Here is a 22,744-nt window from a genome sequence, read left to right as displayed (position 1 = left end):
GCAAGATAGAGAGGCAGAGATTGTCTTGTGAAGGGCTCATAAGCTAAGAAACCTGAATGTGGTCCTGCAGTCAAGTGGGTGGGGTTTTCCCTAAGAGGGAAACTGACAAGGCCAGATTGGGGTTTTAGAAAAGTAACTCCAGCAGCAGTATAGACAGTGGGGAGATGGTGCTTTAAGATGAAGGCAGAGAGAGTGGGGCCAAGATGGCGGCTTAGCAATGTGTGCATTTTAGTTCATCCTCCAGAACAACTACTAAATAACCAGAAACAGTACAGAACAGCGCTTGTACTGTTCTTCTGCAGAATATAGCAGAAGCATACCCCAGTCTGGACCAGCTGGATCGGCTGTGAGCCACCCCAGAACCGTGAGTTCCCCAAGCCACGGCAGCCGGCAGCCGGGGCCCCTCCCCCACAGGCTGCATCCCAGAAGGGAAAGGAAAGAGACTTTACCAGCAACAGGGGCTGAGCACAACCAAACACCAATTGCGGAATTAATTAACAAATTCTGACTAATAAAAATAGGCCCCCAGCTCAGGTGAACCTGGTCAAAGTGGAGGTCACTCACTTCTGCCCCAGTGCCAAGGGGGCAGGGCTGACGGAAAAAGAAAAAAAGAAAAGAAACAGAGGTTGTTGTGGCTGTGTTTCTACAAAGACTTGAATGCCTTTGGATACAGTGGCAGGAATTCTCAATCTGCAACTGCCCAGGCATAGGCAGAAACAAGCTCGTTTGAGGGCTTGTCTGGAGCCTGTGCCTTTCCCAGGGGAGGGGTGAAGCCCAACTCAGGTGGAATCCCTCCCTTAAGGAATACAGACACCAGGGCTTGGTAATTTGAAGCCATTAAAACCAGCCTACAACCTCTCCTCTGTCTCTACCACGCCCCCAGCGTCTGCCAAAGTTAAAGGTACCACATCGTCTTATGCTGGTGGGACCGGGAGGCAGACAAGTGCCACATACTGGGCAGGATAAAAAAAACAGAATCCAGAGACTTCACAGGAAAGTCATTCAACCTGCTGGATCTCATGCTCAGGGAAAACCAACGCAGGTGACTTTTTCCTCTTGATAGGAGGCCAGTTTGGTCTGGGAAAATCCGGCTGGGGTCTATAATACCTATGTAGATGCTACTAAGGGTTGGGGGAAAAGGCACCATACAAGTAGGGCAAGAAACAAGAAAACAAGAACTGAAAAATTCTCCTCTGTTAAACAGAACTTAAGCTAGAGGTCCAGAAAAAGCTGAACTGAATGTCAAAAAACAGATAGACAACAAATTCATCCAGCAAGAAAACCCTAGGTAAAAGAAGTGAAAGCAATCTCCAGAATAAACTAATTAAGGTAAATAAATGCCTAGATGCCAGCAAAAAATAACAAATCACACTAGGAAAATTGAAGATATGGCCCAGACAAAGGAACAAACTAACAATTCAAATGAGATACAGGAGCTGAAACAATTAATTCAGAATATACAAACAGACATGGAAAACCTCATCAAAAACCAAACCAATGAATTGAGGGAGGATATAAAGAAGGCAAGGAATGAACAAAAAGATTGAAAAAACAAATCACAGAACTTATGGGAATAAAAGGCACAGTAAAAGAGATGAAAATAAATAATGGAAACCTACAATGGTAGATTTCGAGAGACAGAAGATAGGATTAGTAAATGGGAGGACAGAACATCTGAAATCCAACAAGAAAAAGAAAATATAGGGAAAAATATGAGCAGGGACTCAGGGAACTGGAAAACAATATGAAAAGCATGAATATACGTGTTGTGGGTGTCCCAGAAGGAGAAAAGAAGGGAAAAGGAAGAGAAAAACTAATGGAGGAAATTATCACTGAACATTTCCCAACTCATATGAAAGATGTAAAATTACAGATCCAAGAAGTGCAGCGTACCCCAAAGAGAATAGATCCAAATAGACGTACTCCAAGACACTTACTAATGTCAGCGGTCAAAGAGAAAGAGAGAATCTTGGAAGCAGAAAGAGAAAAGCAATCCATCACGTACAAGGGAAGCTCAATAAGACTATGCGTAGATTTCTTGGCAGAAACCACGGAGGCGGGAAACAGTGGGATGATAAATTTAAATTATTAAAAGAGAAAAACTGCCAACCAAGAATTCTATATCCAGCAAAACTGTCCTTCAAAAATGAGGGAGAAATTAAAACATTTTCAGACAAAAATAAACTGAGAGAATTTGTGACCAAGTGACTGGCTCTGCAAGAAATACTAAAGGGAGCACTAGAGACAGATCAGAAAAGACAGAAGAGAGAGGTGTGGAGAAGAGTGTAGAAAGGAAGAACTATGAGTAAAGGTAAAAAGAAGGAAAATTAGATATTATATATAAAATCCAAAATGGTAGTACCCATGCAGTAATAACATTTAATGTTAATGGATTAAACTCCCCAATCAAAATACACAGACTGGCAGAATGGACTAAAAACAGGACCAATCTATATGCTGTCTACAGGAAACACACCTTAGACCCAAAGATAAACATAGGTTGAAAGTGAAAGGTTGGGAAAAGATATTTCATGAAAATAACAATTAGAAAAGAGCAGGAGTAGCTATACTAATATTCAACAAATTAGACTTCAAATGTAAAAGTTAAAAGAGACAAAGAAGGATACTAAGTATTAATAAAAGGAACAATTCAGCAAGAAGACATAACAATCATAAATATTTATGCACCAAACCAGAATGCTCCAAAATACATGTGGCAAACATTGAAAACACTGAAAAGAGAAATAGACACATCTACCATAATAGTTGGAGACTTCAATTCCCCACTCTCATCAATGGACAGAACATCTAGACAGAGGATCAATAAAGAAGTAGAGAATTTGAATAATACAATAAATGAGCTAGACTCAACAGACATTCATAGAACATTACACCCCACAACAGCAGGATTCACTTTTTCTCAAGTGCTCATGGATCATTCTCAAGCATAGACCATATGCTGGGTCACAAAGCAAGTCTCAACAAATTTAAAGAGATTGAAATCATACAAAACACTTTCTCAGATCATAAAGGAATGAAGTTGGAAATCAATAATAGGCAGAACACCAGAAAATTCACAAATATGTGGAGGCTCAACAACACACTCTTAAACAACCACTGGGTCAAGGAAGAAATTAAAAGAGAAATCAGTAAATATCTTGAGGCAAATGAAAATGAAAACACAATGTATCAAACTTATGGGACACAGCAAAGGCAGTGCTAAGAGGGAAATTTATTGCCCTAAATGCCTATATCAAAAAAGAAGAAAGGGCAAAATCCAGGAATTAACTGTCTACTTGGAAGAAGTAGAGAAAGAGCAGCAAACTAACCCCAAAGCAAGCAAAAGGAAAGAAATAGCAAAGATTAGAGCAGAAATAAATGAAATTGAGAACATGAAAATAATTGAGAAAATCAATAAAACCAGAAGCTGGTTTTATGAGAAAATCAATAAAATTGATGGACCCTTAGCAAGATTGACAAAAAGAAGAAGAGAGGATGCAAATAAATAAGACCAGAAATGGAAGAGGAGACATAACCACTGACCTCACAGAAATAAAGGAGGTAATAACAGGATACTATGAACAACTTTATGTAATAAGTACGACAATGCAGATGAAATGGACAACTTCCTAGAAAGGCATGAACAACCAACTTTGACTCGAGAAGAAACAGATGGCCTCAACAAACCAATCACAAGTAAAGAAACCAGTCAGTAAGAAGGTCTCCAAAAAGAAACGTCCAGGACCAAATGGCTTCACATGTGAATTCTACCAAACATTGCAGAAAGAATTAGTACCAATCCTGCTCAAACTCTTCCAAAAAACTGAAGAGGAGGAAAAGCTACCCAATTCATTCTATGAAGCCAACATCACCCTCATACCAAAGCCAGACAAAGATATTACAAGAAAAGAAAACTACAGACCAATCTCTGTAATGAATATAAATGCAAAAGTCATCAGCAAAATTCTAGCAAATCGAATCCAGCAACACATTGAAAGAATTATACACCATGACCAAGTAGGATTCATCCCAGGTATGCAAGGATGGTTCAACATAAGAAAATCAATTAATGTAATACACCATATCAACAAATCAAAGCAGAAAAACCACATGATCATCTCAATTGATGCAGAAAAGGCATCTGACAAAATTCAACATCCTTTTCTGTTGAAAACACTTCAAAGGATAGGAATAGAAGGGAACTTCCTTAAAAAGATAAAGGGAATAGATGAAAAATCGACAACTAACATCATCCTCAATGGGGAAAAACTGAAAACATTCCCCCTAAGGTCAGGAACAAGACAAGGATGTCCACTATCACCACTGTTATTCAACACTGTGTTGGAAGTTCTAGTGAGAGCAATTAGAGAAGAAAAAGAAATACAAGGCATCAAAATCGGAAAGGAAGAAGTAAAACTCCGACTGTTTGCAGATGATATGATACTATATATCAAAACCCCCAAAAAAAATCCACAGCAAAACTACTAGAGCTAATAAATGAGTACAGCAAAGTGGCAGGTTACAAGATCAACACTCAAAAATCTGTAGTGTTTCTATACACTAGTAATGAACAATCTGAGGGGGAAATCAAGAAACAAATTCCATTTACAATTGCAACCAAAAGAATAAAATACTTAGGAATAAATTTAACTAAAGAGACAAAAGACCTATACAAAGAAAACTACAAGAAATTGTCCAAAGAAATCACAGAAGACCTAGATAGACAGAAGGGCATAACGTGTTCATGAATTGGAAGACTAAATATAGTTAAGATGTCAATTCTACCTAAATTGATTTAAAGATTCAATGCAATACCAATCAAAATCCCAACAACTTAGTTTTCAGAAATAGAAAAACCAATATCCAAATTTATCTGGAAGAGCAGGGTGCCCCGAATAGCTAAAAGTATCCTGGGAAAAAATAATGAAGTCGGAGGTCTCAGACTACCTGACTTTAAGGCATATTATGAAGCTACAGTGGTCAAAACAGCATGGAACTGGCAGAAAGATAGATATATTGACCAATGGAATTGAATAGAGTGTTCAGATATAGAACACTCTCATCTATGAACTATTGATCTTTGATAAGGCAGTCAAGCCAACTCACCTGGGACAGATTAGTCTCTCCAATAAATGGTGCCTAAAGAACTGGATATCCATATGCAAAAGAATGAAAGAGGATCCATATCTCACATCCTATACAAAAGTTAACTCAAAATGGATCAAAGACCTAAACATTAGGTCTAAGACCATAAAATTTTTAGAAGAAAATGTAGGGAGATATCTTATAAATCTTATAATTGGAGGTGGTTTTCTAGACCTTACACCCAAAGTAAGAGCACTGAAGAAATAAATAAATAAATGGGAACTTCTCAAAATTAAACAGTTTTGCACATCAAAGAACTTCGTCAAGAAAGTAAAAGGACAGCCTACACAATGGGAGACAATATTTGGAAATGATATATCAGACAAAGGTCTAGTGTCCAGAATTTATATAAAGAGATTGTTCAACTCAACAACAACAACAACAATAAAAAACACAGCCAATCCAATTACAAAATGGGCAAAAGACTTGAACAGACACTTCTCAGAAGAGGAAATACAAATGGCCAAAAGGCACATGAAGAGATGCTCAACTTCCCTGGCCATTAGAGAAATGCAAATCAAAACCATAATGAGATATCATCTCATACCCACCAGAATGGACATTATCAACAAAACAGAAAATGACAAGTGCTGGAGAGGATGTGGAGAAGGAGGCACACTTATTCACTGTTTGTAGGAATGTCAAATGGTGCAACCGTTGTGGAAGGCAGTTTGGCAGTTCCTCAAAAAGCTGAATATAGAATTGCCATATGACCCAGCAATACCATTGCTAGGTATCTACTCACAGGACATAAGGGCAAGGACACAAACGGACATTTGCACACCAATGTTTATAGCAGCATTATTTACAATTGCAAAGAGATGGAAACAGCCAAAATGTCCATCAACAGACGAGTGGCTAAACAAACTGTGGTATATACATACGATGGAATATTATGCAGCTGTAAGACAGAATAAAGTTATGAAGTACGTAACAACATGGATGGACCTTGAGGACATTATGCTGAGTTAGATTAGTCAAAAACAAAAGGACAAATACTGTATGGTCTCACTGATATGAACTGACATTAGTGAATAAACTTGGAATATTTCATTGGTAACAGAGACCATCAGGACATAGAAATAGGGAAAGGTACCAGGTAATTGGAACTGAAGGGATACAGATTGTGCAACAGGCCTGAATATAAAAACTCAGAAATGGACAGCACAATACAACCTAACTGTAATACAATTACGTTAAAACACTGAATGAAGCTGTTGTGGATTAAAAGGAACTATGCCCCCTAGAAAAGTCATGTTTTGGTTAAAATCCCATTTCATAAGGGTAGAATGGTCTCTATTCAACATGTATGTTTGAAACTGTGATCAGATCATCTCCCTGGATGATGTGATTTAGTCAAGAATGGTTGTTAAACTGGATTAGGGGACTACATGTCTCCACCCATTTAGGTCGGTCTTGATTGGTTTATTGGAGTCCTATAAAAGAGGAAACATTTTGGTGAAAGAGATTCAGAGAGAGCAACACTACAAAGCAGAGAGTCCACCAGCCAGCAACCTTTGGAGATGAAGAAGGAAAATGCCTCCTGGGGAGCATCATGAAACCAGAAGCCAGGAGAGGAAGCTAGCAGATGATGCTGTATTCACCATGTGCCCTTCCAGCTGAGAGAGAAGCCCTGACTGTGTTCGCCATGTGCCTTCGCACTTGAGAGAGAAACCCTGAACTTCACTGGCCTTCTTGAACCAAGGTATCATTCCCTGGATGCCTCAGATTGGACATTTCTATAGACTTGTTTTAACTGGGACATTTTCTCGACCTTAGAACTGTAAGTTAGCAACTCATTAAATTTCCCCTTTTAAAAGTCATTCCATTTCTGGTATATTGCATTCCAGCAGCTAGTAAACTAGAACAGATTTTGGTACCAGGAGTGGGGTGCTGCTGCAGTTTGCAAATACCAGATCTGTTGGAATGGTGTTTTGGATGGCTAAGGGGAAGATTTTGGAGGAACTGTGAAGAGATTGATGAAGATGTCCTGGAGTGTTTGAAGAGACTGTTGTTGTAAATGGAACCACTGCCAGTCTTGATGAAGGAGGACACAAAAGGGAGAGATTGGAGTTTGCAGAGTGAGGACCATGGAAGCTCGGTCTGAAGCCAAGAAACCTTGGCCAGGAGAGTGGACCCACCCATAAACATGGAGAGGGTGAGTTTACCCTGAAGGGTGAGGATGAGGCTCTCATCTTGTTGGAGTGGAAGAGTTATGCAGCCTCAGGCGTTGGAGAAGGTAGAGCATGCTCCTTGGGGGACTGGGAGAGCCTGGCTGCCACCACATGGAGGGGTTGAGCATGTGCCCCAGAAATGGCAGAGAGCCCAGGGGTGGCCCTGATGCCTGCAGAGAGTGGAGCCGAGAGATGGTCTCCTCTATGTTCCCAGAGGTTGATTTGGAAAGAAGCGGGCCACTGCATAGGCCCTCAGAAAGGGTGGGATTGCCACTTTCTAAAGCCAAAGGATAAATGACTTTCAGACTTTGAAATCCAATGGTGTTTGCCTGCAGGTTTTCCTTCCAGTTTCTCCCTATGGATCCTGTGTTTATCCTCCTTTGCATATTGGCATCAGATAACTTGTTTTGAGATTCACAGGTCCACAGCAAGAAGAGAATTTTTTGCACCTGTTTAAGGTGATGCTTGAAGTTGCCAGGTTGACAAGGGGTGGACATGTGTTAGTTAGATTCAGTTGTCATCTTGGCCAGGTAAGCATACCTAGTTTTGTTGCTGCGGACATAAGCCAATGGTACGTGAACCTCATCTGTTGCTAATTACATCTGCAGTCGGCTAGGAAGCCGACTTCACAAGAACCTTGTGTATCTGCTGCAATGAGTGATGTTTGACTTAATTGGCTGGTGCTTAAATGAGAGAGCACAACGTAGCACAGCCTAAGCAGCTTGGCATTCCTCATCTCAGCACTCGCAGCTCAGCCCAGGCCTTTGGAGATGCAGAAAGAAGTCACCCCGGGGAAAGTTGTTGGAACCCAGGGACCTGGAGAGAAGACCAGCAGAGACCATCCAGTGCCTTCCACGTAAGAAAGAACCTCAGTGGAAAGTTAGCTGCCTTTCCTTTGAAGAACTAACAAAATAAATCCCCTTTTATTAAAAGCCAATCCATCTCTGGTGTGTTGCATTCCAGCAGTTAGCAAACTAGAACAGAAGCTGAATGTAAGAATGATAGAGGGAGGCGGGCTGGGGGCATAAATGAAATCAGAAAGAAAGATAGAAGATAAGGATTGAGGTGGTATAATCTAGGAATGCCTAGAGTGTATAATAATAGTGACTAAATGTACAAATTTTAAAAATGTTTTTGCATGAGGAAGAACAAAAGAATGTCATTACTGCAGGGTGCTGAAAATAGATGGTAATTAATATTTTAAAATTTCACCTTATGTGTGAGACTAAAGCAAAAAATGTTTATTTGGTACAAAATTTATATTTTGACTAGTCCATTTCCTAATATAACTTATATACATAGCTTGATTGAACACCATAAGTATATGGAACCTTGAGTAGGACATGAGATTTTGTTGGTTTGTCCAGAGTGATGCTCTAATGAATCCCAGAGTGATTTGATCAGTGAGTGGAAAAGTGTTTGCAAAGTCCCCTTTGGGGAATGGTGAGGACAGGGGAAAATTCAACTTCCCCAAGTTGAATTTTTGATATTCTCACAAGCAGCGTGGATAACCAAAGCTATAGGCCCCAATCTTGGGATTTATTCATATGAAACTTAACCCCAGAAAGGATAGGTCAAGCCTACTTAAAATTTAGGCCTAAAAGTTACCCCCAAGAGACCCTCTTTTGTTGCTCAGATGCAGTCTCTCCAGCCAACACAACAAGCAAACTCGTCACCCTCCCCCTGTCTACATGGGACATGACTCCCAGGGGTATGGACTTTCCTGGCAACGTGGGACAGAAATCTTAGAATGAGCTGAGACTCAGCATCAAGGGATTGAGAAAAACCCTAGAATGAACTGAGACCCAGCATCAAGGGATTGAGAAAACCTTCTCGACCAAAAGGAGGAAGAGGGAAATGAGACAAAGTGTCAATGGCTGAGAGATTCCAAACAGAGTTGAGAGGTTATCCTGGAGGTTATTCTTATGCATTATGTAGATATCATCTTGTTATTCAAGATGTAATGGAGAGGCTGGAGGGAACTGCCTGAAAATGTAGAGCTGTGTTCCAGTAGCTATGTTTCTTGATGATGATAGAATAATGATATAGCTTTCACAATGTGAAAACCTTGTGTATGGTGCTCCTTTTATCTACCCTGTCAACAGACGAGTAGAACACATGGAATAAAAATAAGTATTAGGGGAAACAAATGTTAAAATAAATTTAGTTTGAAATGCTAGTGATCAATGAAAGGGAGGGTTAAAGGGTATGGTATGTATAATATTTTTTTTTCTCTGTTTTCGTTTTTTTTTTCTGTTTTCTTTTTATTTCTTTTTCTGAATTGATGCAAATGTTCTAAGAAATGATCTTGATGCATATGCAACTATGTAATAATATTGTGAATTACTGATTATATATGTAGAATGGAATTGTAAAGGATTTTATAAAACTTAACAGTAGCTAACTTTTCTTATGTAAAGAAGGATTGTAAAGAAAAGAGTTATGGGCCCCATCAGGCTAAGAAAAACAACCCGGGACTTCCCAGGGGTGGTTATCTGCTGCCTTTGTTATGCAAGGTTTTCTGCTGCCTTGGTTATGCAAGGTTGTAACTGCCGGAGGAAGTTTCTAAGAATGCAACTGAGAAGGTTGAGTAAGGGAGTTTTGCACAAGACAGCTGCTTCTTGCATGAAGCAGCTCCCATGACTCATGCGCGAAAAATGTTTGTTATCTGCTTCTTGCAAAATGTTCGTTATCTACTTCCTGCATAAAGCAGAACCTGTAACTCATGTTCAACCCTCAAACCCCACCCCCTTATCCTGGCCCTCAAAAAGCTTCCCAAAACCCAGGCTCGGGGTTCTCTGTTCCTGTGTGTTCAGTGAGCCCCACGCATGTGTGGTAAATAAACCCCTTGCGTGGTGCATGAGAGAACGTCTCTTGGAGTCCTCCTTTGCGTGGCAAAACTCTCAAATTCTTACAGAATGATCATATGTAATGTTTTGGTTCATTTGTTGTTGAAAAAGATGAAGGCAGAGTGTAATTGCAGTGATACAGATGAGGAGTGGTTGGTCCAAAAAAGAGCAGAAAAGTAATGAAGATGATGGGATGTTTGTGATTAACCTATGTGGGAAGTCAGTTTGGTGACTGGAAAGAAGGGATAAGTCCAGGGTCACAACCAGATTTCTGGCTTGAGTGAAAGGTGGACCATAGTGCTCTTCACTAGGCCAGAAGGTATAAAAGGAGGAGAACATCTTTGTTGGGGGAAAATCTTGAACTCAGTTTGGACAGGGTGAGTTTGAGGTTTCTTTGGACTAGTGACGTAGAGGTACTTAGTGAGAAGTTGGGATACTCTGGTGTGGAGTTTAGGAGAGAGATCTCGACTGAGCGAGACTTAGGAGTCATGAGCAGCATGCAGGTGGTTAAAGCCATAAGTGAGAAAGAGCATACCAAATGAGACACACAAAGACAATTCTCTGGAACAATGACATTAAATATTGGTTGGAGGAAGAGACACTGAAAAGCATTGAGAAGAAACAGCCAGACAGGTTGGAAGAAAACAAAGGGAGGGAGGTGGGATGAAGCCAGATGAGGAAAAATTCTGAGGGAGTGGGCAATAGTCAGAAAGGTGAGGAAGAAAAGAATCCTTGGATTAGTGTGGCTCACCACGGAGCACAGTTTGATACAATTCAACAAAGTTTACAGACAGTGCTGTGCCAGAGATGAAAGTGACATGGCCTGACTCCCTGGGCACTTGTGGTTTAGTGAATGCATTGTTTTCTTCTTCACTTTTCAGGCAGCCTCTGTTTCCATGTTCCTTTCCCTATGGGCAGCAAACTCCCAATGACCTTCTGTCAAATGGAATCATTTGCAGTGCAGTTTTTTTTTTAACTGCTTGCATCAGAACTGGAGGCCATCCTCGGCTCTTTAAGAGGGGAAACGTTGTGGAATCCAGAGCTGCCCATGGCCCATCTGTAACCACAGTGCAGCAAGCAGGCTTTAAAGCAGGCAGGCCGCTCCCCACCTTCTGCTTCTGGTTCAGCTGTCTTCTCTGTGGAAAATCCCCAAACCTCCTCTCCCGACCTTCAGGAATGGGTAAAACTGCAGGCAAGTGAGATAAGACACCTGGGATGGGGACCCTCCCCTAACAGCTCATCTCCTTCTGTAACCTGCTTTGCTCCTTAAACTGATCAATTGTTTGTCCTTTAACATAGCTGGTCACCATACTAAGCTTACCTTATCTCTGGCATGTAATATAGTCTATAAAAGCAAAGGTTGCCTTTTGTTCGGAGCTCAGACTTTCAGAGGCTACTCGGCTGAGCCCCATGGCCATAGAAAATAAAACCTACTTCCTGAAACTTTGGAGCCTCAGCGTGGTTTATTCTATTTCTATATAATATTCCAGGAGGCTTAAAGTCTTGTCCATCTTTTCGCACAACAACAGGAACAAGATTTCTCTGGCCTGTCAAATCTTTTGCGAATGTTCTGCTCTACTGGAGCTTAAGGATAACTGATGTGAACACTATGGATTGCAAATTATTATCTTACTGTCTTATAACGTTTAAGAGCTTCTGAGAAAGAAGAACTCACATTTTTGTTTTGGTCATGCTACAACGGATTCATTAAGGAAGGAAAAAGTATACTCACAGTGAAGCTAATAACCTTGCTCCTTGAGAAAATGAACACTCAGGAGAGGATGCCTATGACCTTCCACTGCTGCTCTACCCCTCACCTCTGTGTCTACACTCTGTCTCCTGGCCTGTTGCTTATACCATGGTTAAGGATGGCTAATCTTTCTTTCCTCTTTCACATACTCAAGACATTGCTCTAAAATTCTCCCCTTATTCCTGCACCAGCAGTTTTCCCTTTCTATTGAGTCTTCCCTGATAGTTTTACAAACACGTTATTTATTCTACCTTTTAAAAAAGCAAAATCCTCTTGACCTCTCTTTCCCCTCTGACTATTGCATCTTTCCTCCCCCCACCCCCCGCCCACCCCCATAAAGCAAAATGCTTTGATAAAGTTGTCTGTACTCCCTGCCTCTAATTTCTATTCCTCCATCCTCTCCTGACCCATGCAATCAGTTTTTACTCCCACCACTTAATAAACTCCGCTTGCTAAATCCAAGGATCAATTTTCAGATTTGACCTATCTGAGGCATAGGACAGAGCCGATCCCTCCCTCCTTCTTAAACACTGGATTTCAAGACCCCACCCTTCTGATTTTCCTACTTTCTGGCCACTCCTCCAGTCTCCTATGCTGGTTCTTACTATCTCCCAACACACTTGTTAGTCTCTTTACTTTCTAATGACTCCCCAATAAATATCTCCAGCCAGATCTTTCCCGCGAGCTCCAGACTTTAATGTTCAATTGATCACTAGGTATCTCCACTGACAGGTCCAAAAGAAACTCTCGATCTTTTCTCCCAAACTTGCTCTTCCCAAAGGTTCTTTTTTTTCTTAGTAAATGGTGTTTTCCATTCTTTCAGCTGTTTATGTGAAAATCATGGAGTTTTCTTTTCCTTTCTCTCACACCCCAACATTTGATTATTCAACAAATTATCTTGGTTCTTATCTTTAAAATATATCGAGAATGTATTTCTTAGCACCTCCACTGCTATCATTCTAGTCCAAGCCCCTGTCATCTCTCAAATTGGTGCAGCAGCCTCCTAACTGTTCTCCTTGTCCCTTCAGTTTATTCTCCACACAGCAGCCAGAGTGATTCTAAACAGATTAGTTTATGACACCCCTTTGCTTAAAATCCTCCATTTGTATACCAGAGTTAAATCCAAAGGCCTTTCATCTATCAAGCCTGATGTAAACTTGGTCCCTTTCTCTGATCTCATTTTCAGCCACTCTCACTCCTTCACTCTGTTGTGGTCACACTGGTCAAATTGGGGTCAATTTGAACATACCAAAATGTTCCCTTCTTGAGGTCTCTACACTTGCTGTTGTCTCCACCTGGAATACCTGTTCCCCAGACATCTGCATGTCTTGCTCCTGCACTTCCTTCAGATCTTTCCTCAGCTTTCTTCTTCTGCATGAGACCTTCCTTTTCTCTCAGATCTAAATGACAATCTGCATTCCCCACTCTTGCCCAACCCCCATTTCTCTTCCCTGCTTTATTTCCCATCACCATTCAATGTACTACACATTTTTCTCATTTATCTTATTGTCTATCTTCCCCCTTAAAATGTAAACTCCATGAGGGCAGGGATTTGATCTATTTTATTCACTGCTGAATCCCCAGGGCACAGTAGGTACTCAGTAAATAGTTATTCAATGAATGAATGACTCTTCCTCCTCCACCCCTACTCAGGAAGGATTTTCTCAAGGTCCAGGTCTTTTACACATAACTCACCATCCCCCAGTCCCAATGCAGCTCCCACCAGGGGATAGCAAACTATTGGTGGGTTTGAGGAAATTGAAGCTGGAGGAGACCTGGGCTTCCTGAGCACAGAGCATCTGGGATGGGTGGGGGATGTTTGTGTATGTGCTTAGGGAGGCCAGATACTAGCCTCAGGCTGTCTCAGGGTGTGGCGCTGCCAGTCTATTCTAGTTTGCTAGCTGCCAGAATGCAACACATCTGAGATGGATTGGCTTTTAATAAAAGGGGATTTATTTCATTAAAAACATATAGTTCTTCAGAGGAAAGGCAGCCTACTTTCAACTGAGGTTCTTTCTGACATGGGAAGGCACAAGGTGATCTCTGCTGGCTTCTCTCCAGGCCTCTGGGTTCCAACAACTTTCCCCGGGGTGATTTGTTTCTGCATCTCCAAAGGCCTGGGCTGAGCTGCAAGTGCTGAGATGAGGTATGCAGAGCTGCTCCGCTGTGCTATGCTGAGCTCTCTTAAGCATCCGGCCAATTAAGTCAAACATCATTCATTGCAGTAGGCACACCTCCTAGCCGGCTGCAGATGTAATCAGCGACAGATGAGCTTCATGTACCATTGGGTCATGACCACAGCAACAGAACCAGGCACATTCACTGGCCAAGTTGACACCTGAATCTAACTACCACACCACCTTAGACACAGGCCACCGGGAGTGGATGAGAAGGCAACTGGACTTGACCCAGACTGCAGTTCAGAGGTCTCTCCTCTACATTTTCTAATTTAGTAAGTTCCAGGGACTCTAACAATACCTCAGAGAAGTAGACAGTTCCCAATAATTAATTTTGGTGGTCTCTGCACTTGATGGATGGGGGCTCAGAATTAGACTTAATTTGATATAGAAAAGTAAGCAACGCTATCTCTTGAACATTCATAGTCAATGTGCCTGTTTCCATGCCTGGCTCTCCCCTAAGCTGTGAGCTCACTGTAGCCCCCCACAGTGTCTTTCACTGTTGAGACAATGAATTAAAGTGTGCCTTGTTCATAGATGGTGCTCTGTTAAAAAGGACAAACTGGAGGAAGAGGGGATGTGGGTAAAGGAGCAAAGTTTTAAGAATGATCTCAGAGTTCATGACCTTCACTTTTCATTTTTTTCCCCATCCAGCTGGTGGTGAACAAGCATGACACACAATAGTTCTAATTTAAAAATACATTTATTTGAAGAAAAGCCCCTTTCTACACATAGGAAAAGTCTATGGAAATTAAATATCAGTCCTCACAAAAGTCTTATGAAATAGGGTGGGCCATGGTGGCTCAGCAGGCACAATTCTTGCCTGTCTGTGAAAAAAAAAATGTCTTATGATGTAGGTTTTGTATTCTCATTGGAAGTCATCTGCAAGTCAAGACTAACTGAGGTTAAAAACAGTTATACAGAGAATGGTAGTCATTTGAGTTTTCCCAGTTTTCCTTGTGTGATTATTTTTAAAACATTATCAGCAAACAGAGTTCACCCTTAGCACTGAGATTTATTATTTGTATTAAAGGTGAATGATTACTGGATGCTGAGGTCACAGTCTAGTTTTCTTTTCTTTTTCCTCCCTCCCTCCTACCCACGTGCCCACCTGCCCGCCTGCCTGTCCACATGCCTTGTTGCATTCCTTTTTTTTAAGCAGTTAAGTAATGATCCTGGTATTTAAGGTAGAGATTAATTACAAGAAAATGAGAAGGGTATCAGTATACTGACTGATAGTCCTCTGCACTAAAGTTTATCTTTTTTTTTTCTCAAATAACATGGAACTGGCAGCTATAATCTCTATTTTAAAACATTATCATCTTTAACATATCTGAAATAAAACTTCTCCTATATAAAACTCTGAGTTTAGAAAAGTTTTTATTTTATTTTAATAAAAGGAACTGATTTAATTAATAATCAGCTTCAAATTTTAGGGGGAGCAAAATCATTCTAGAGTACCTTGTTGGGAAGGGCGTTTATCGTACAGGTGTCTGAGACCAAGACAAGAACATGAAATAAGTCAAATGCAGTAAGCACTTGTGTGTATGGGGAAAAATCATAGAATTGACCTGAGGAAACTGGGAAAAGACACCTGGTTCTCCTGGGGTTGTTCACCAGGTAATGTCAACCTACTGGGAGAAAAAGGAAGACAAAAACTAAAGTCAGATTCCTGATACGATGAAATGGGAGGAAGCGACATGGTTTGGTGAAGACTGCGGCAGATTTGGGAACCCGTGGGATTTCCAAGGTCTTAACCCATCTGGGATCTACAGATACAGAGATTACTTTCTGATGGTCTAGATGATCCTATTATGAGATGAAACTGGGGCCTGAAGCCAGGAAATGATTAAAGTTGGGGGAAATGTTACTTCTGAGGAAGGACTCCCGTGAAATGAGGAGGCCATCAAACCACACCTGGCTTAGGGCACTGGCCCAACCCTACCTGTTGGAACTGAAGATTAAGGTAGCTTGTTCGAGTCAATAACATCAACGCTGGTATAGAATCAACATCATTCACTTTTGTTTTGGGACCAATTCTCTCTAAAAACCAGTTGTATCTTTCCGTTCTTAACTTCTCTCTCAACTAAAATCCCTTCCACCCATTCAAGCAGTTAAAAGAGTAAAAATAAAAATAAAAGTAAAATTCTATAATTAGTTTTTAAAACAATCCTGTTACAAGCTCTCTCATGGATTTTTCAGTAAAGTAAAAAGACCCCATGTTAAGGAGATGAAACATCTTATAGAACTGACTTCACACATTTGGCCAATTCTTCCCTCTGCCCCTGTAAACTTTGGGATGGAGGGGAGAATTTCCTGTGCCTGCCACCTTGTGTGGGGGCCCTTCTCATCAAATGGGCTATTAAGAACCCATTATTTTTGGACAGATTAGGCAGATTTGTGGATAAAATATTACCAAAGAGCAATTTATTGATGAAGTGGTTCCCTCCTGTAACCACCTCCTCCTTACTTATTCTGCATAAATCTCACATTTTGAAAGATAATGTCTTTCAAGCAAATTGCTCCATTGATAATTAGCTTTCCATATTTATTAATCAAATATTAATCAAACTATCTGATGTATGTGGTATGGGTTGCTACTCTGAATTATACAATTCCAGACTGAAGAAATAAGTTTTATTGTTTCAGATTGTACAGCCTTACTAAGGAAAATATTTGACTTTTTTTGCTCTAAAACAAACAAACAATGCTTTTATTGAAGTATGATATCAGTATGTTAATACTAATGTTAAAATGTTAAAAATGTTAAAAACCCTTTAAGGACCCTATTCGATATCTTTTGGTCTGCTCAGTACCCACCCTGCTACCTAACGTAAACTAACTCAACCGAGGCCTGGATATGACAAGTTGAGGCTGATTTCGTTAATACCTGAGAAATACCAAAAAGTAGAATAGCAACAATGGTTTAAATTTTGGGTGCTGTGATTAAGAGAGCCCCAGATGTAGACCCTGGCTTGCTGTTGCCAGTTGCGTGATCTTGAAAGGAGTAGTTCATCTCTCCAGGCCTCAGTTGCCTCATGTCTAAACACCTGCTGATAGCAGCACCTGCTCAGGGCCATGATGAGAATTAAATAAGACAATGATTATAGTATACTGAGTACAACACATGGCACACAGTAAGAGCTCCTTAAATGGAAGCCTTCATCATTACCACCATATCATGGAAGTAGCACCATAGGCAGCAGATCTTATTGCATTCCACTAAGAGGGCTGGAGAGCAATTGGGAGTTACAGGTTGGGTGTTAGGTAGGCATGCATTTTTCAGATGCTCCCTTTTAGAGTACAATTAAGGGCACAGGAATGATGTATTGGATAAAATCTAAGGGTAAATCCCTTTGAATTGTTCAGAAAAAGAACAGACCATTTGAGCAAATAAAGATAAAAACATATCCTTAACTTACAGTTGTAACACAGTAGCAGACCAGCTTCTCCATCTTCGTACACATCAATAGCTGCAACAAAATTAACCTGCAATGATAATGGGCAATGGTAGTGGGAAGGCTGGACACTGACACTATTAAAAGACTTCTCAAATGGTAAGCGCTTGGCAGTGGCCTTTAGCCCTCTGTAAGCTCAGGTGCTGTAGGGTCATTTCTACCTCACCAGTGCCCATAATGCCACACGGGTGGCAACCTACAATACACTGTAGGTTATATCAGAAAAGAAATGACTTTTATTTCTCTTCTGGGGCTTTCTCACTATCTTTTCAAATCCTCTGAGAAACTCTATTCCCAGCATCTCTACTCCCTCTGTTAATATGCCTTACGTTTATACAGAGTGCTCTAGTTCACAAAGCATGTTCATGTGTGTTATTCATTTCACTCAGATCAACCCTGGAAAATAGGTGGTATTATTTTCATTCTACAGATAACAAAAATGGGGTTCAGAGAGGTGAAGTTACTTATTTAAGTCCCTCCACTGGTTAAGTGCTTTAGCCAATATTTGAACTGGGACATTGGTTCTTTTCCTACCTGACCTGATGATGTTCTTAATCGTTCTTGATTTTTTGAAACTCTGACCCTCTGAACATCTCCTACTCCTTTCACTTCTCCACTTGTATTCTCAAATCTTATTGTCTGACTGCTCTTCCTGAACCACCAGGGACACTGCCCTCTCTAAGCTTAATAAGAACAACTTCTCCCTGGAACTGAAGGCCTTTGGCCATTGCTCCAATTCTTTATAGCCTCTAATACATGGTTACCTTCCCCCCCCATTCAGATTATTCTTCCATTTCTCAGTTCTTCTCTCATTTAGAAAAATACCCATCTTTATAATAAGCAAATATTCTCTGTGCTCAAAATTTCTAAATTTACATATTTAGGCACCTGTTTTCTTCAGAGCTCCAGTCCATATTTCTAAGTCCTTATATTTTCTCAAATGCAAAAAAAAAAAAAAAAAAAAAACAGATCAGAGTTAAAATACTGGTGATACCATTCACCCCCTTATGGTTTGTGACAAATGGCTTAACCTCTGGCCTCAGGTCTTCATCTGTAAAACTAGCATAATTATAATACTTCACTGGTTTGTAAAATGAAAATTCAATGAAACAAGGCAAAGACTTTAATATAGGGTTTGACAATAAACACTCAGTACAATAAGCACTGAGTAAAGGGACAACTACTTTCCCTTATAAATCTCTTCTTTTTGTTAGCAGAACTAAACTCAAAATCTCAGGGGTTCCTTCCCTCCCTTATCCAAGCCCAGAAGCACCCTCTTCACAATGTTTCTTGGATTTCATTTGTGTCCTCTCCTGCTGCCCCAGGTTAAGCCCCAATCACCCAAGGCAGGAATGCCTCGAAGAGGCAGCCCCCTTCCAGTTTCCATACTACCCCAGATCTGCACTGTGTTCTGCTCACAAGCCCTCCACTTAGCCAATCCTCTTCACATTTTGCCAAAATGCAATGAAATACCCACTGGCACCCTCAGCCAGGGATTTGCTTGGGTCTGGGTGGTCCCTCAAAGGGAATACATGTCCCTCTCTCATTGCACATTTGTGCAGCTATTACTGCCTAGCACTCTACCAGGTACCACTGAGGATACGGAAATGAGTAAGGCAAGGTGCTACCCTTTAAGAAAGTATCAGAAAGTACACAGGTACATAAAACAAGGTAACTGGGACAAATGGCATAACCTAGAGTTGTGGGAGCTTTAGAGGGAGTGAGAGACAGTGAGACCCAGTGATCAAGACTGTTGACCATGGGATCAGAAGAACTTGGGGAACAAATCTCAAATAACTTTCCCATTCCTGTCTGTTTTACTCCTTTATTTTAATTATCTGCACAGCATATATTGTTATCTGATGTTCACTTATTTGTTAATTGTAGCTCTTCTTCTCACTAGAATATAAGCATCATGAAAGTAGAGGCCTTTTCTGTGGAGTTCATTGCTATCTGCTCAGTATCTAGATCAGAGCCTGGCATATAGTAGGAACAGAATAAATACCTGTGGAATGAATGAATGAATAAATGAAGTCCTAGGTCTGTCACTTTAGAGTTGAGTGAGCCAGTTGTTTAATGTCTCAGAACCTCAACTTTATTCATTCTCAAAATGAAAGATAGTAGGAGTATCTACCCCTATGGGGCTTGAGGATTCAGAGAGGTAATTTATGTGAGCACCTAGCATAGTTACTTGATAAACACTTGATCAATGCTAGCTTTGATAGCATTATTTAGATACAGAGACAACACTAACAGAAACTGAGTCCTATCTGTACCCCTCCAGGGAAACCTTCCCAGCAGCAACACTTCAGTTTAAAATTGATTCCTCCTTAGGTGTCCCCAGCACTTGTTCAGTTTTATTACACTTAGCTGAGCTGGAGGCTTCATGCTTTAATGTATATGAATGTATATGCTCTGCTAGACTTCTTGAGGGGAGGGACCAAGTGGTACCAGCTTTGTAGCCCAGAACTGGCCATCCCTGTTGTACTTTGTGATGTGGCTGTGGGAGCAATAGCATGCTGTGCTTAAGGGCGTGATCTTTGGAGTCAGCCTTGGTTCAAGTCCTGCCTCTGCCACGTACTAGTTGTGGGATCTTAAGTGACTCCTCCTCTCTGAGTTTCAGTTTCCTTTTCTGCAAAAATGGGGGAAGTGAACAGCATTTCCCTCACAGCTAGCTGTTAAGATTCCATAGGATAATGCTTATAAAGTGCTCTGGCACAGTACCTGGCAGGTAGTTAGTGATCATCCAATGGTGCCTGTATTTATTATAATTGTGGGAGGGTTAACTGCTGTGCAAAGGCACAACTAGGTAGGTGTCTTCCTGTGAAGCAGATGCTCGGCCTGCATGTATATGTGGGAAGTGGGGGTAGATGGTGGGTGGGTGGATGGGTAGGGGAGAAGGGGGTGGTGACAGGAGTAGAGGAAGTTTGGACTACCTTCCAGATGTATGTGCGCAGAAGCAACAGACATGAGGGAAGGAGTGGTCATCAAGGAGATCTACCAACGGCTCCAGGACTGACAGGTGGACAGAGTATGGCAACATCCAGAGATGTAGACTGAAGGGCAGGCAATGGTGGACTCCAGTCATAGGGCCAGGATTCAGGGACAGAAAACCATACCTTGGATTTAATCACTTCCTTCCTAGGCACTCCATAGCATTTTGATCAGACCTTTATTAATACTTAGCACAGAGAGACACACGTTTTGATATTTTATACCTATCTTTTCCTTGGGATATGGGCCTGGCAGGAGTCAGTCTCTGTTAAGAACTGTTTCTTAACAGTTCTGCAGGCCTCTGATGAGGACACCAGAATCAACTGGGGAGCCTTTAAAAAAATACATATTCTGAGACTTTGCTCCTAGAGGTTCTGGAATAGTATGTCTGGAGTAGGCATTGGGTTTTTATTTTTATAAAAATAAAATGTGATTATTAAAATGTGGCTTATTATATAAGCATTTTTAAATTATAAAAGTAATGTGGGTGTTGTGAAAATTCAAAACACAGACTTGTAAAAAATGTAAGTCTGTACCCCGCATTCCTCAGCCCAGCTGAGAGAGGTAGCCCCTGTTAGTTCAGTGTTCAGACTTCTTCATGCTATTCTGGGGTGAGCTCCTAATTAAGAACCACTGAGTTCTGAGCAGATAATGATGATGGGGTCTTGGGAACAGGAAATAAGCCAGAGACCCAGATCTAATTACCAGGTCTGCAGTACCTTTTAGAGGACATGTGTTTTGGGAGCAGAGCCAATGCTGGCTGCTAGAACTGGGCAGTAGGTCAGCTACTAGCTGGCAGGCCTGCTGGTCAAACCAATTTGATGTTGAGTTCCAGAATGCGACTTTAGTGCTGCTTAAACATTGCCTCTCTTGAGCTAGGATTGTCTTAGACTCTGAGGTAGGGTTGAAGCCTGAAATGGGGAACCATTGGCCTTAGCAGAGAAGAGAGAAGGAATAGGGGCAGGATACTAGGTCAGCCCAATAAACACTGGTGCCTTGTACAAAATGAGCAGGGAGAAGTATAATTTGAGTTCGGCTAAAATCTCCAATGACTTCAGGCTGTGTCAAACTCTTTCCTGCCTCCACTGCACTTGGTGCCTGTGCTACATAGGAACATTTTTGCAAAAAATTTGTCCCGTTCCCACAGAGTCTGTTTCTGGCTAGTGATTATAAAACATATTGTTTATTACTTTTTCATTTTTCTATGGCTTGGCTCCCCAATTAGACATTAAATTCCTTGCAAAGAGGAGTAACTGTCTGACTGAGTTTTCACACTCAGGAAACACTCATCAGCTGCTAATTTACTAAAGGAGGTGTCAAGCACACTGATCCACTGGAATCCATTTGAGGGTTTTTTCTTTTTGTTGCTGTTGTTTTTTAACAAAACATTTTCTCTTACAGAAAAACATTTTATTTTTATTTAAAAAAGCACACTGAAGAAAGATAGAAGAATTTAGAACTGTTCCTCCACAGCTTTCAGGAAAACAAACAAAACAAAGTCAACAGAAAAACCATTTTTAACCCAATTTTTCCTGGGCCTTCACAAATCACAAGAGAAAAGAAAATCCATAAACAGTCCAACGAATTATCAGGATATTATGTATACATCAATAATAATAATTACCATATGAAAAAAACTGAGAAAGTGCTTTTTCTCAGTTTAGTCTTAGAAAGTCAGTTGCCAAGGAAAGGACTGAACTACAATTTTTCTGGCTCTTTTGGCTGATCACACAGAGTATTGAAAAGCAAGAAAAAGGCAAAAACTTTTAAAAGGACAAATGGCCTTATCCTCCTCAGAAGTAGGCATGATGGAAGCAATATAAGATCCAGTGCCAATCTAGGCAACTGACAGTCAGCAGCTCCTGGGATGTAGACGGGCATTCCTCCTCAGCTTTAAATGAGGAGTTCCAGGAGAGACGGGATCTACTAGCTCCATATTAGCATCACTTAGGGGGACTTAACCATAAATCGGTTCCACACACTCAGAAATTTTGATTCAATGGATCTGGGATGGGGACAGAGCCATGGTCTCTTTAAAGGCCATCCAGGTGATTATAGGCAGGGTTGAGAAGCAACATATATGAGTGGTTCCCAAGCCTGTCCAAACACTAGTGTTGGGGACCAGAGGCTAACCTAAGATGGCGATTAAGCCAACATGGCCACCCCGGCTGATGCAATAGCACCTACATATTACAAC

General features: G+C 40.9%; 1 protein-coding gene and 1 long non-coding RNA gene across 8 annotated transcripts in view; one reads left to right on the top strand and one right to left on the bottom strand.

Annotated features, from left to right (window-relative positions):
- GARNL3 (GTPase activating Rap/RanGAP domain like 3) overlaps positions 1–22,744 on the bottom strand; it is a 254,850-nt gene that overhangs the window by 23,062 nt on the left and 209,044 nt on the right. For all 7 annotated transcript variants that reach the window (XR_013169397.1, XM_077145391.1, XM_077145397.1 and 4 more), the window contains one exon: positions 17,518–17,584. Coding sequence is in view for 6 of the 7 variants with exons in the window: in XM_077145391.1 (XP_077001506.1) it covers positions 17,518–17,584 (67 nt within the window). In the remaining variant the exon portion in view is untranslated. The remainder of the gene's footprint in view (positions 1–17,517; positions 17,585–22,744) is intronic.
- The window catches only part of LOC143670649 (uncharacterized), a 42,100-nt gene that overhangs the window by 13,908 nt on the left and 5,448 nt on the right, over positions 1–22,744 (top strand). The window lies entirely within an intron of this gene.

The sequence above is a fragment of the Tamandua tetradactyla genome, chromosome 2 (genome assembly GCF_023851605.1).
Source record: "Tamandua tetradactyla isolate mTamTet1 chromosome 2, mTamTet1.pri, whole genome shotgun sequence".
In the NCBI taxonomy this organism is placed as follows: Eukaryota; Metazoa; Chordata; class Mammalia; order Pilosa; family Myrmecophagidae; genus Tamandua; species Tamandua tetradactyla.
Note: the sequence above shows the minus strand (reverse complement) of the source record. Positions and strands in the feature narration are given on the sequence as shown.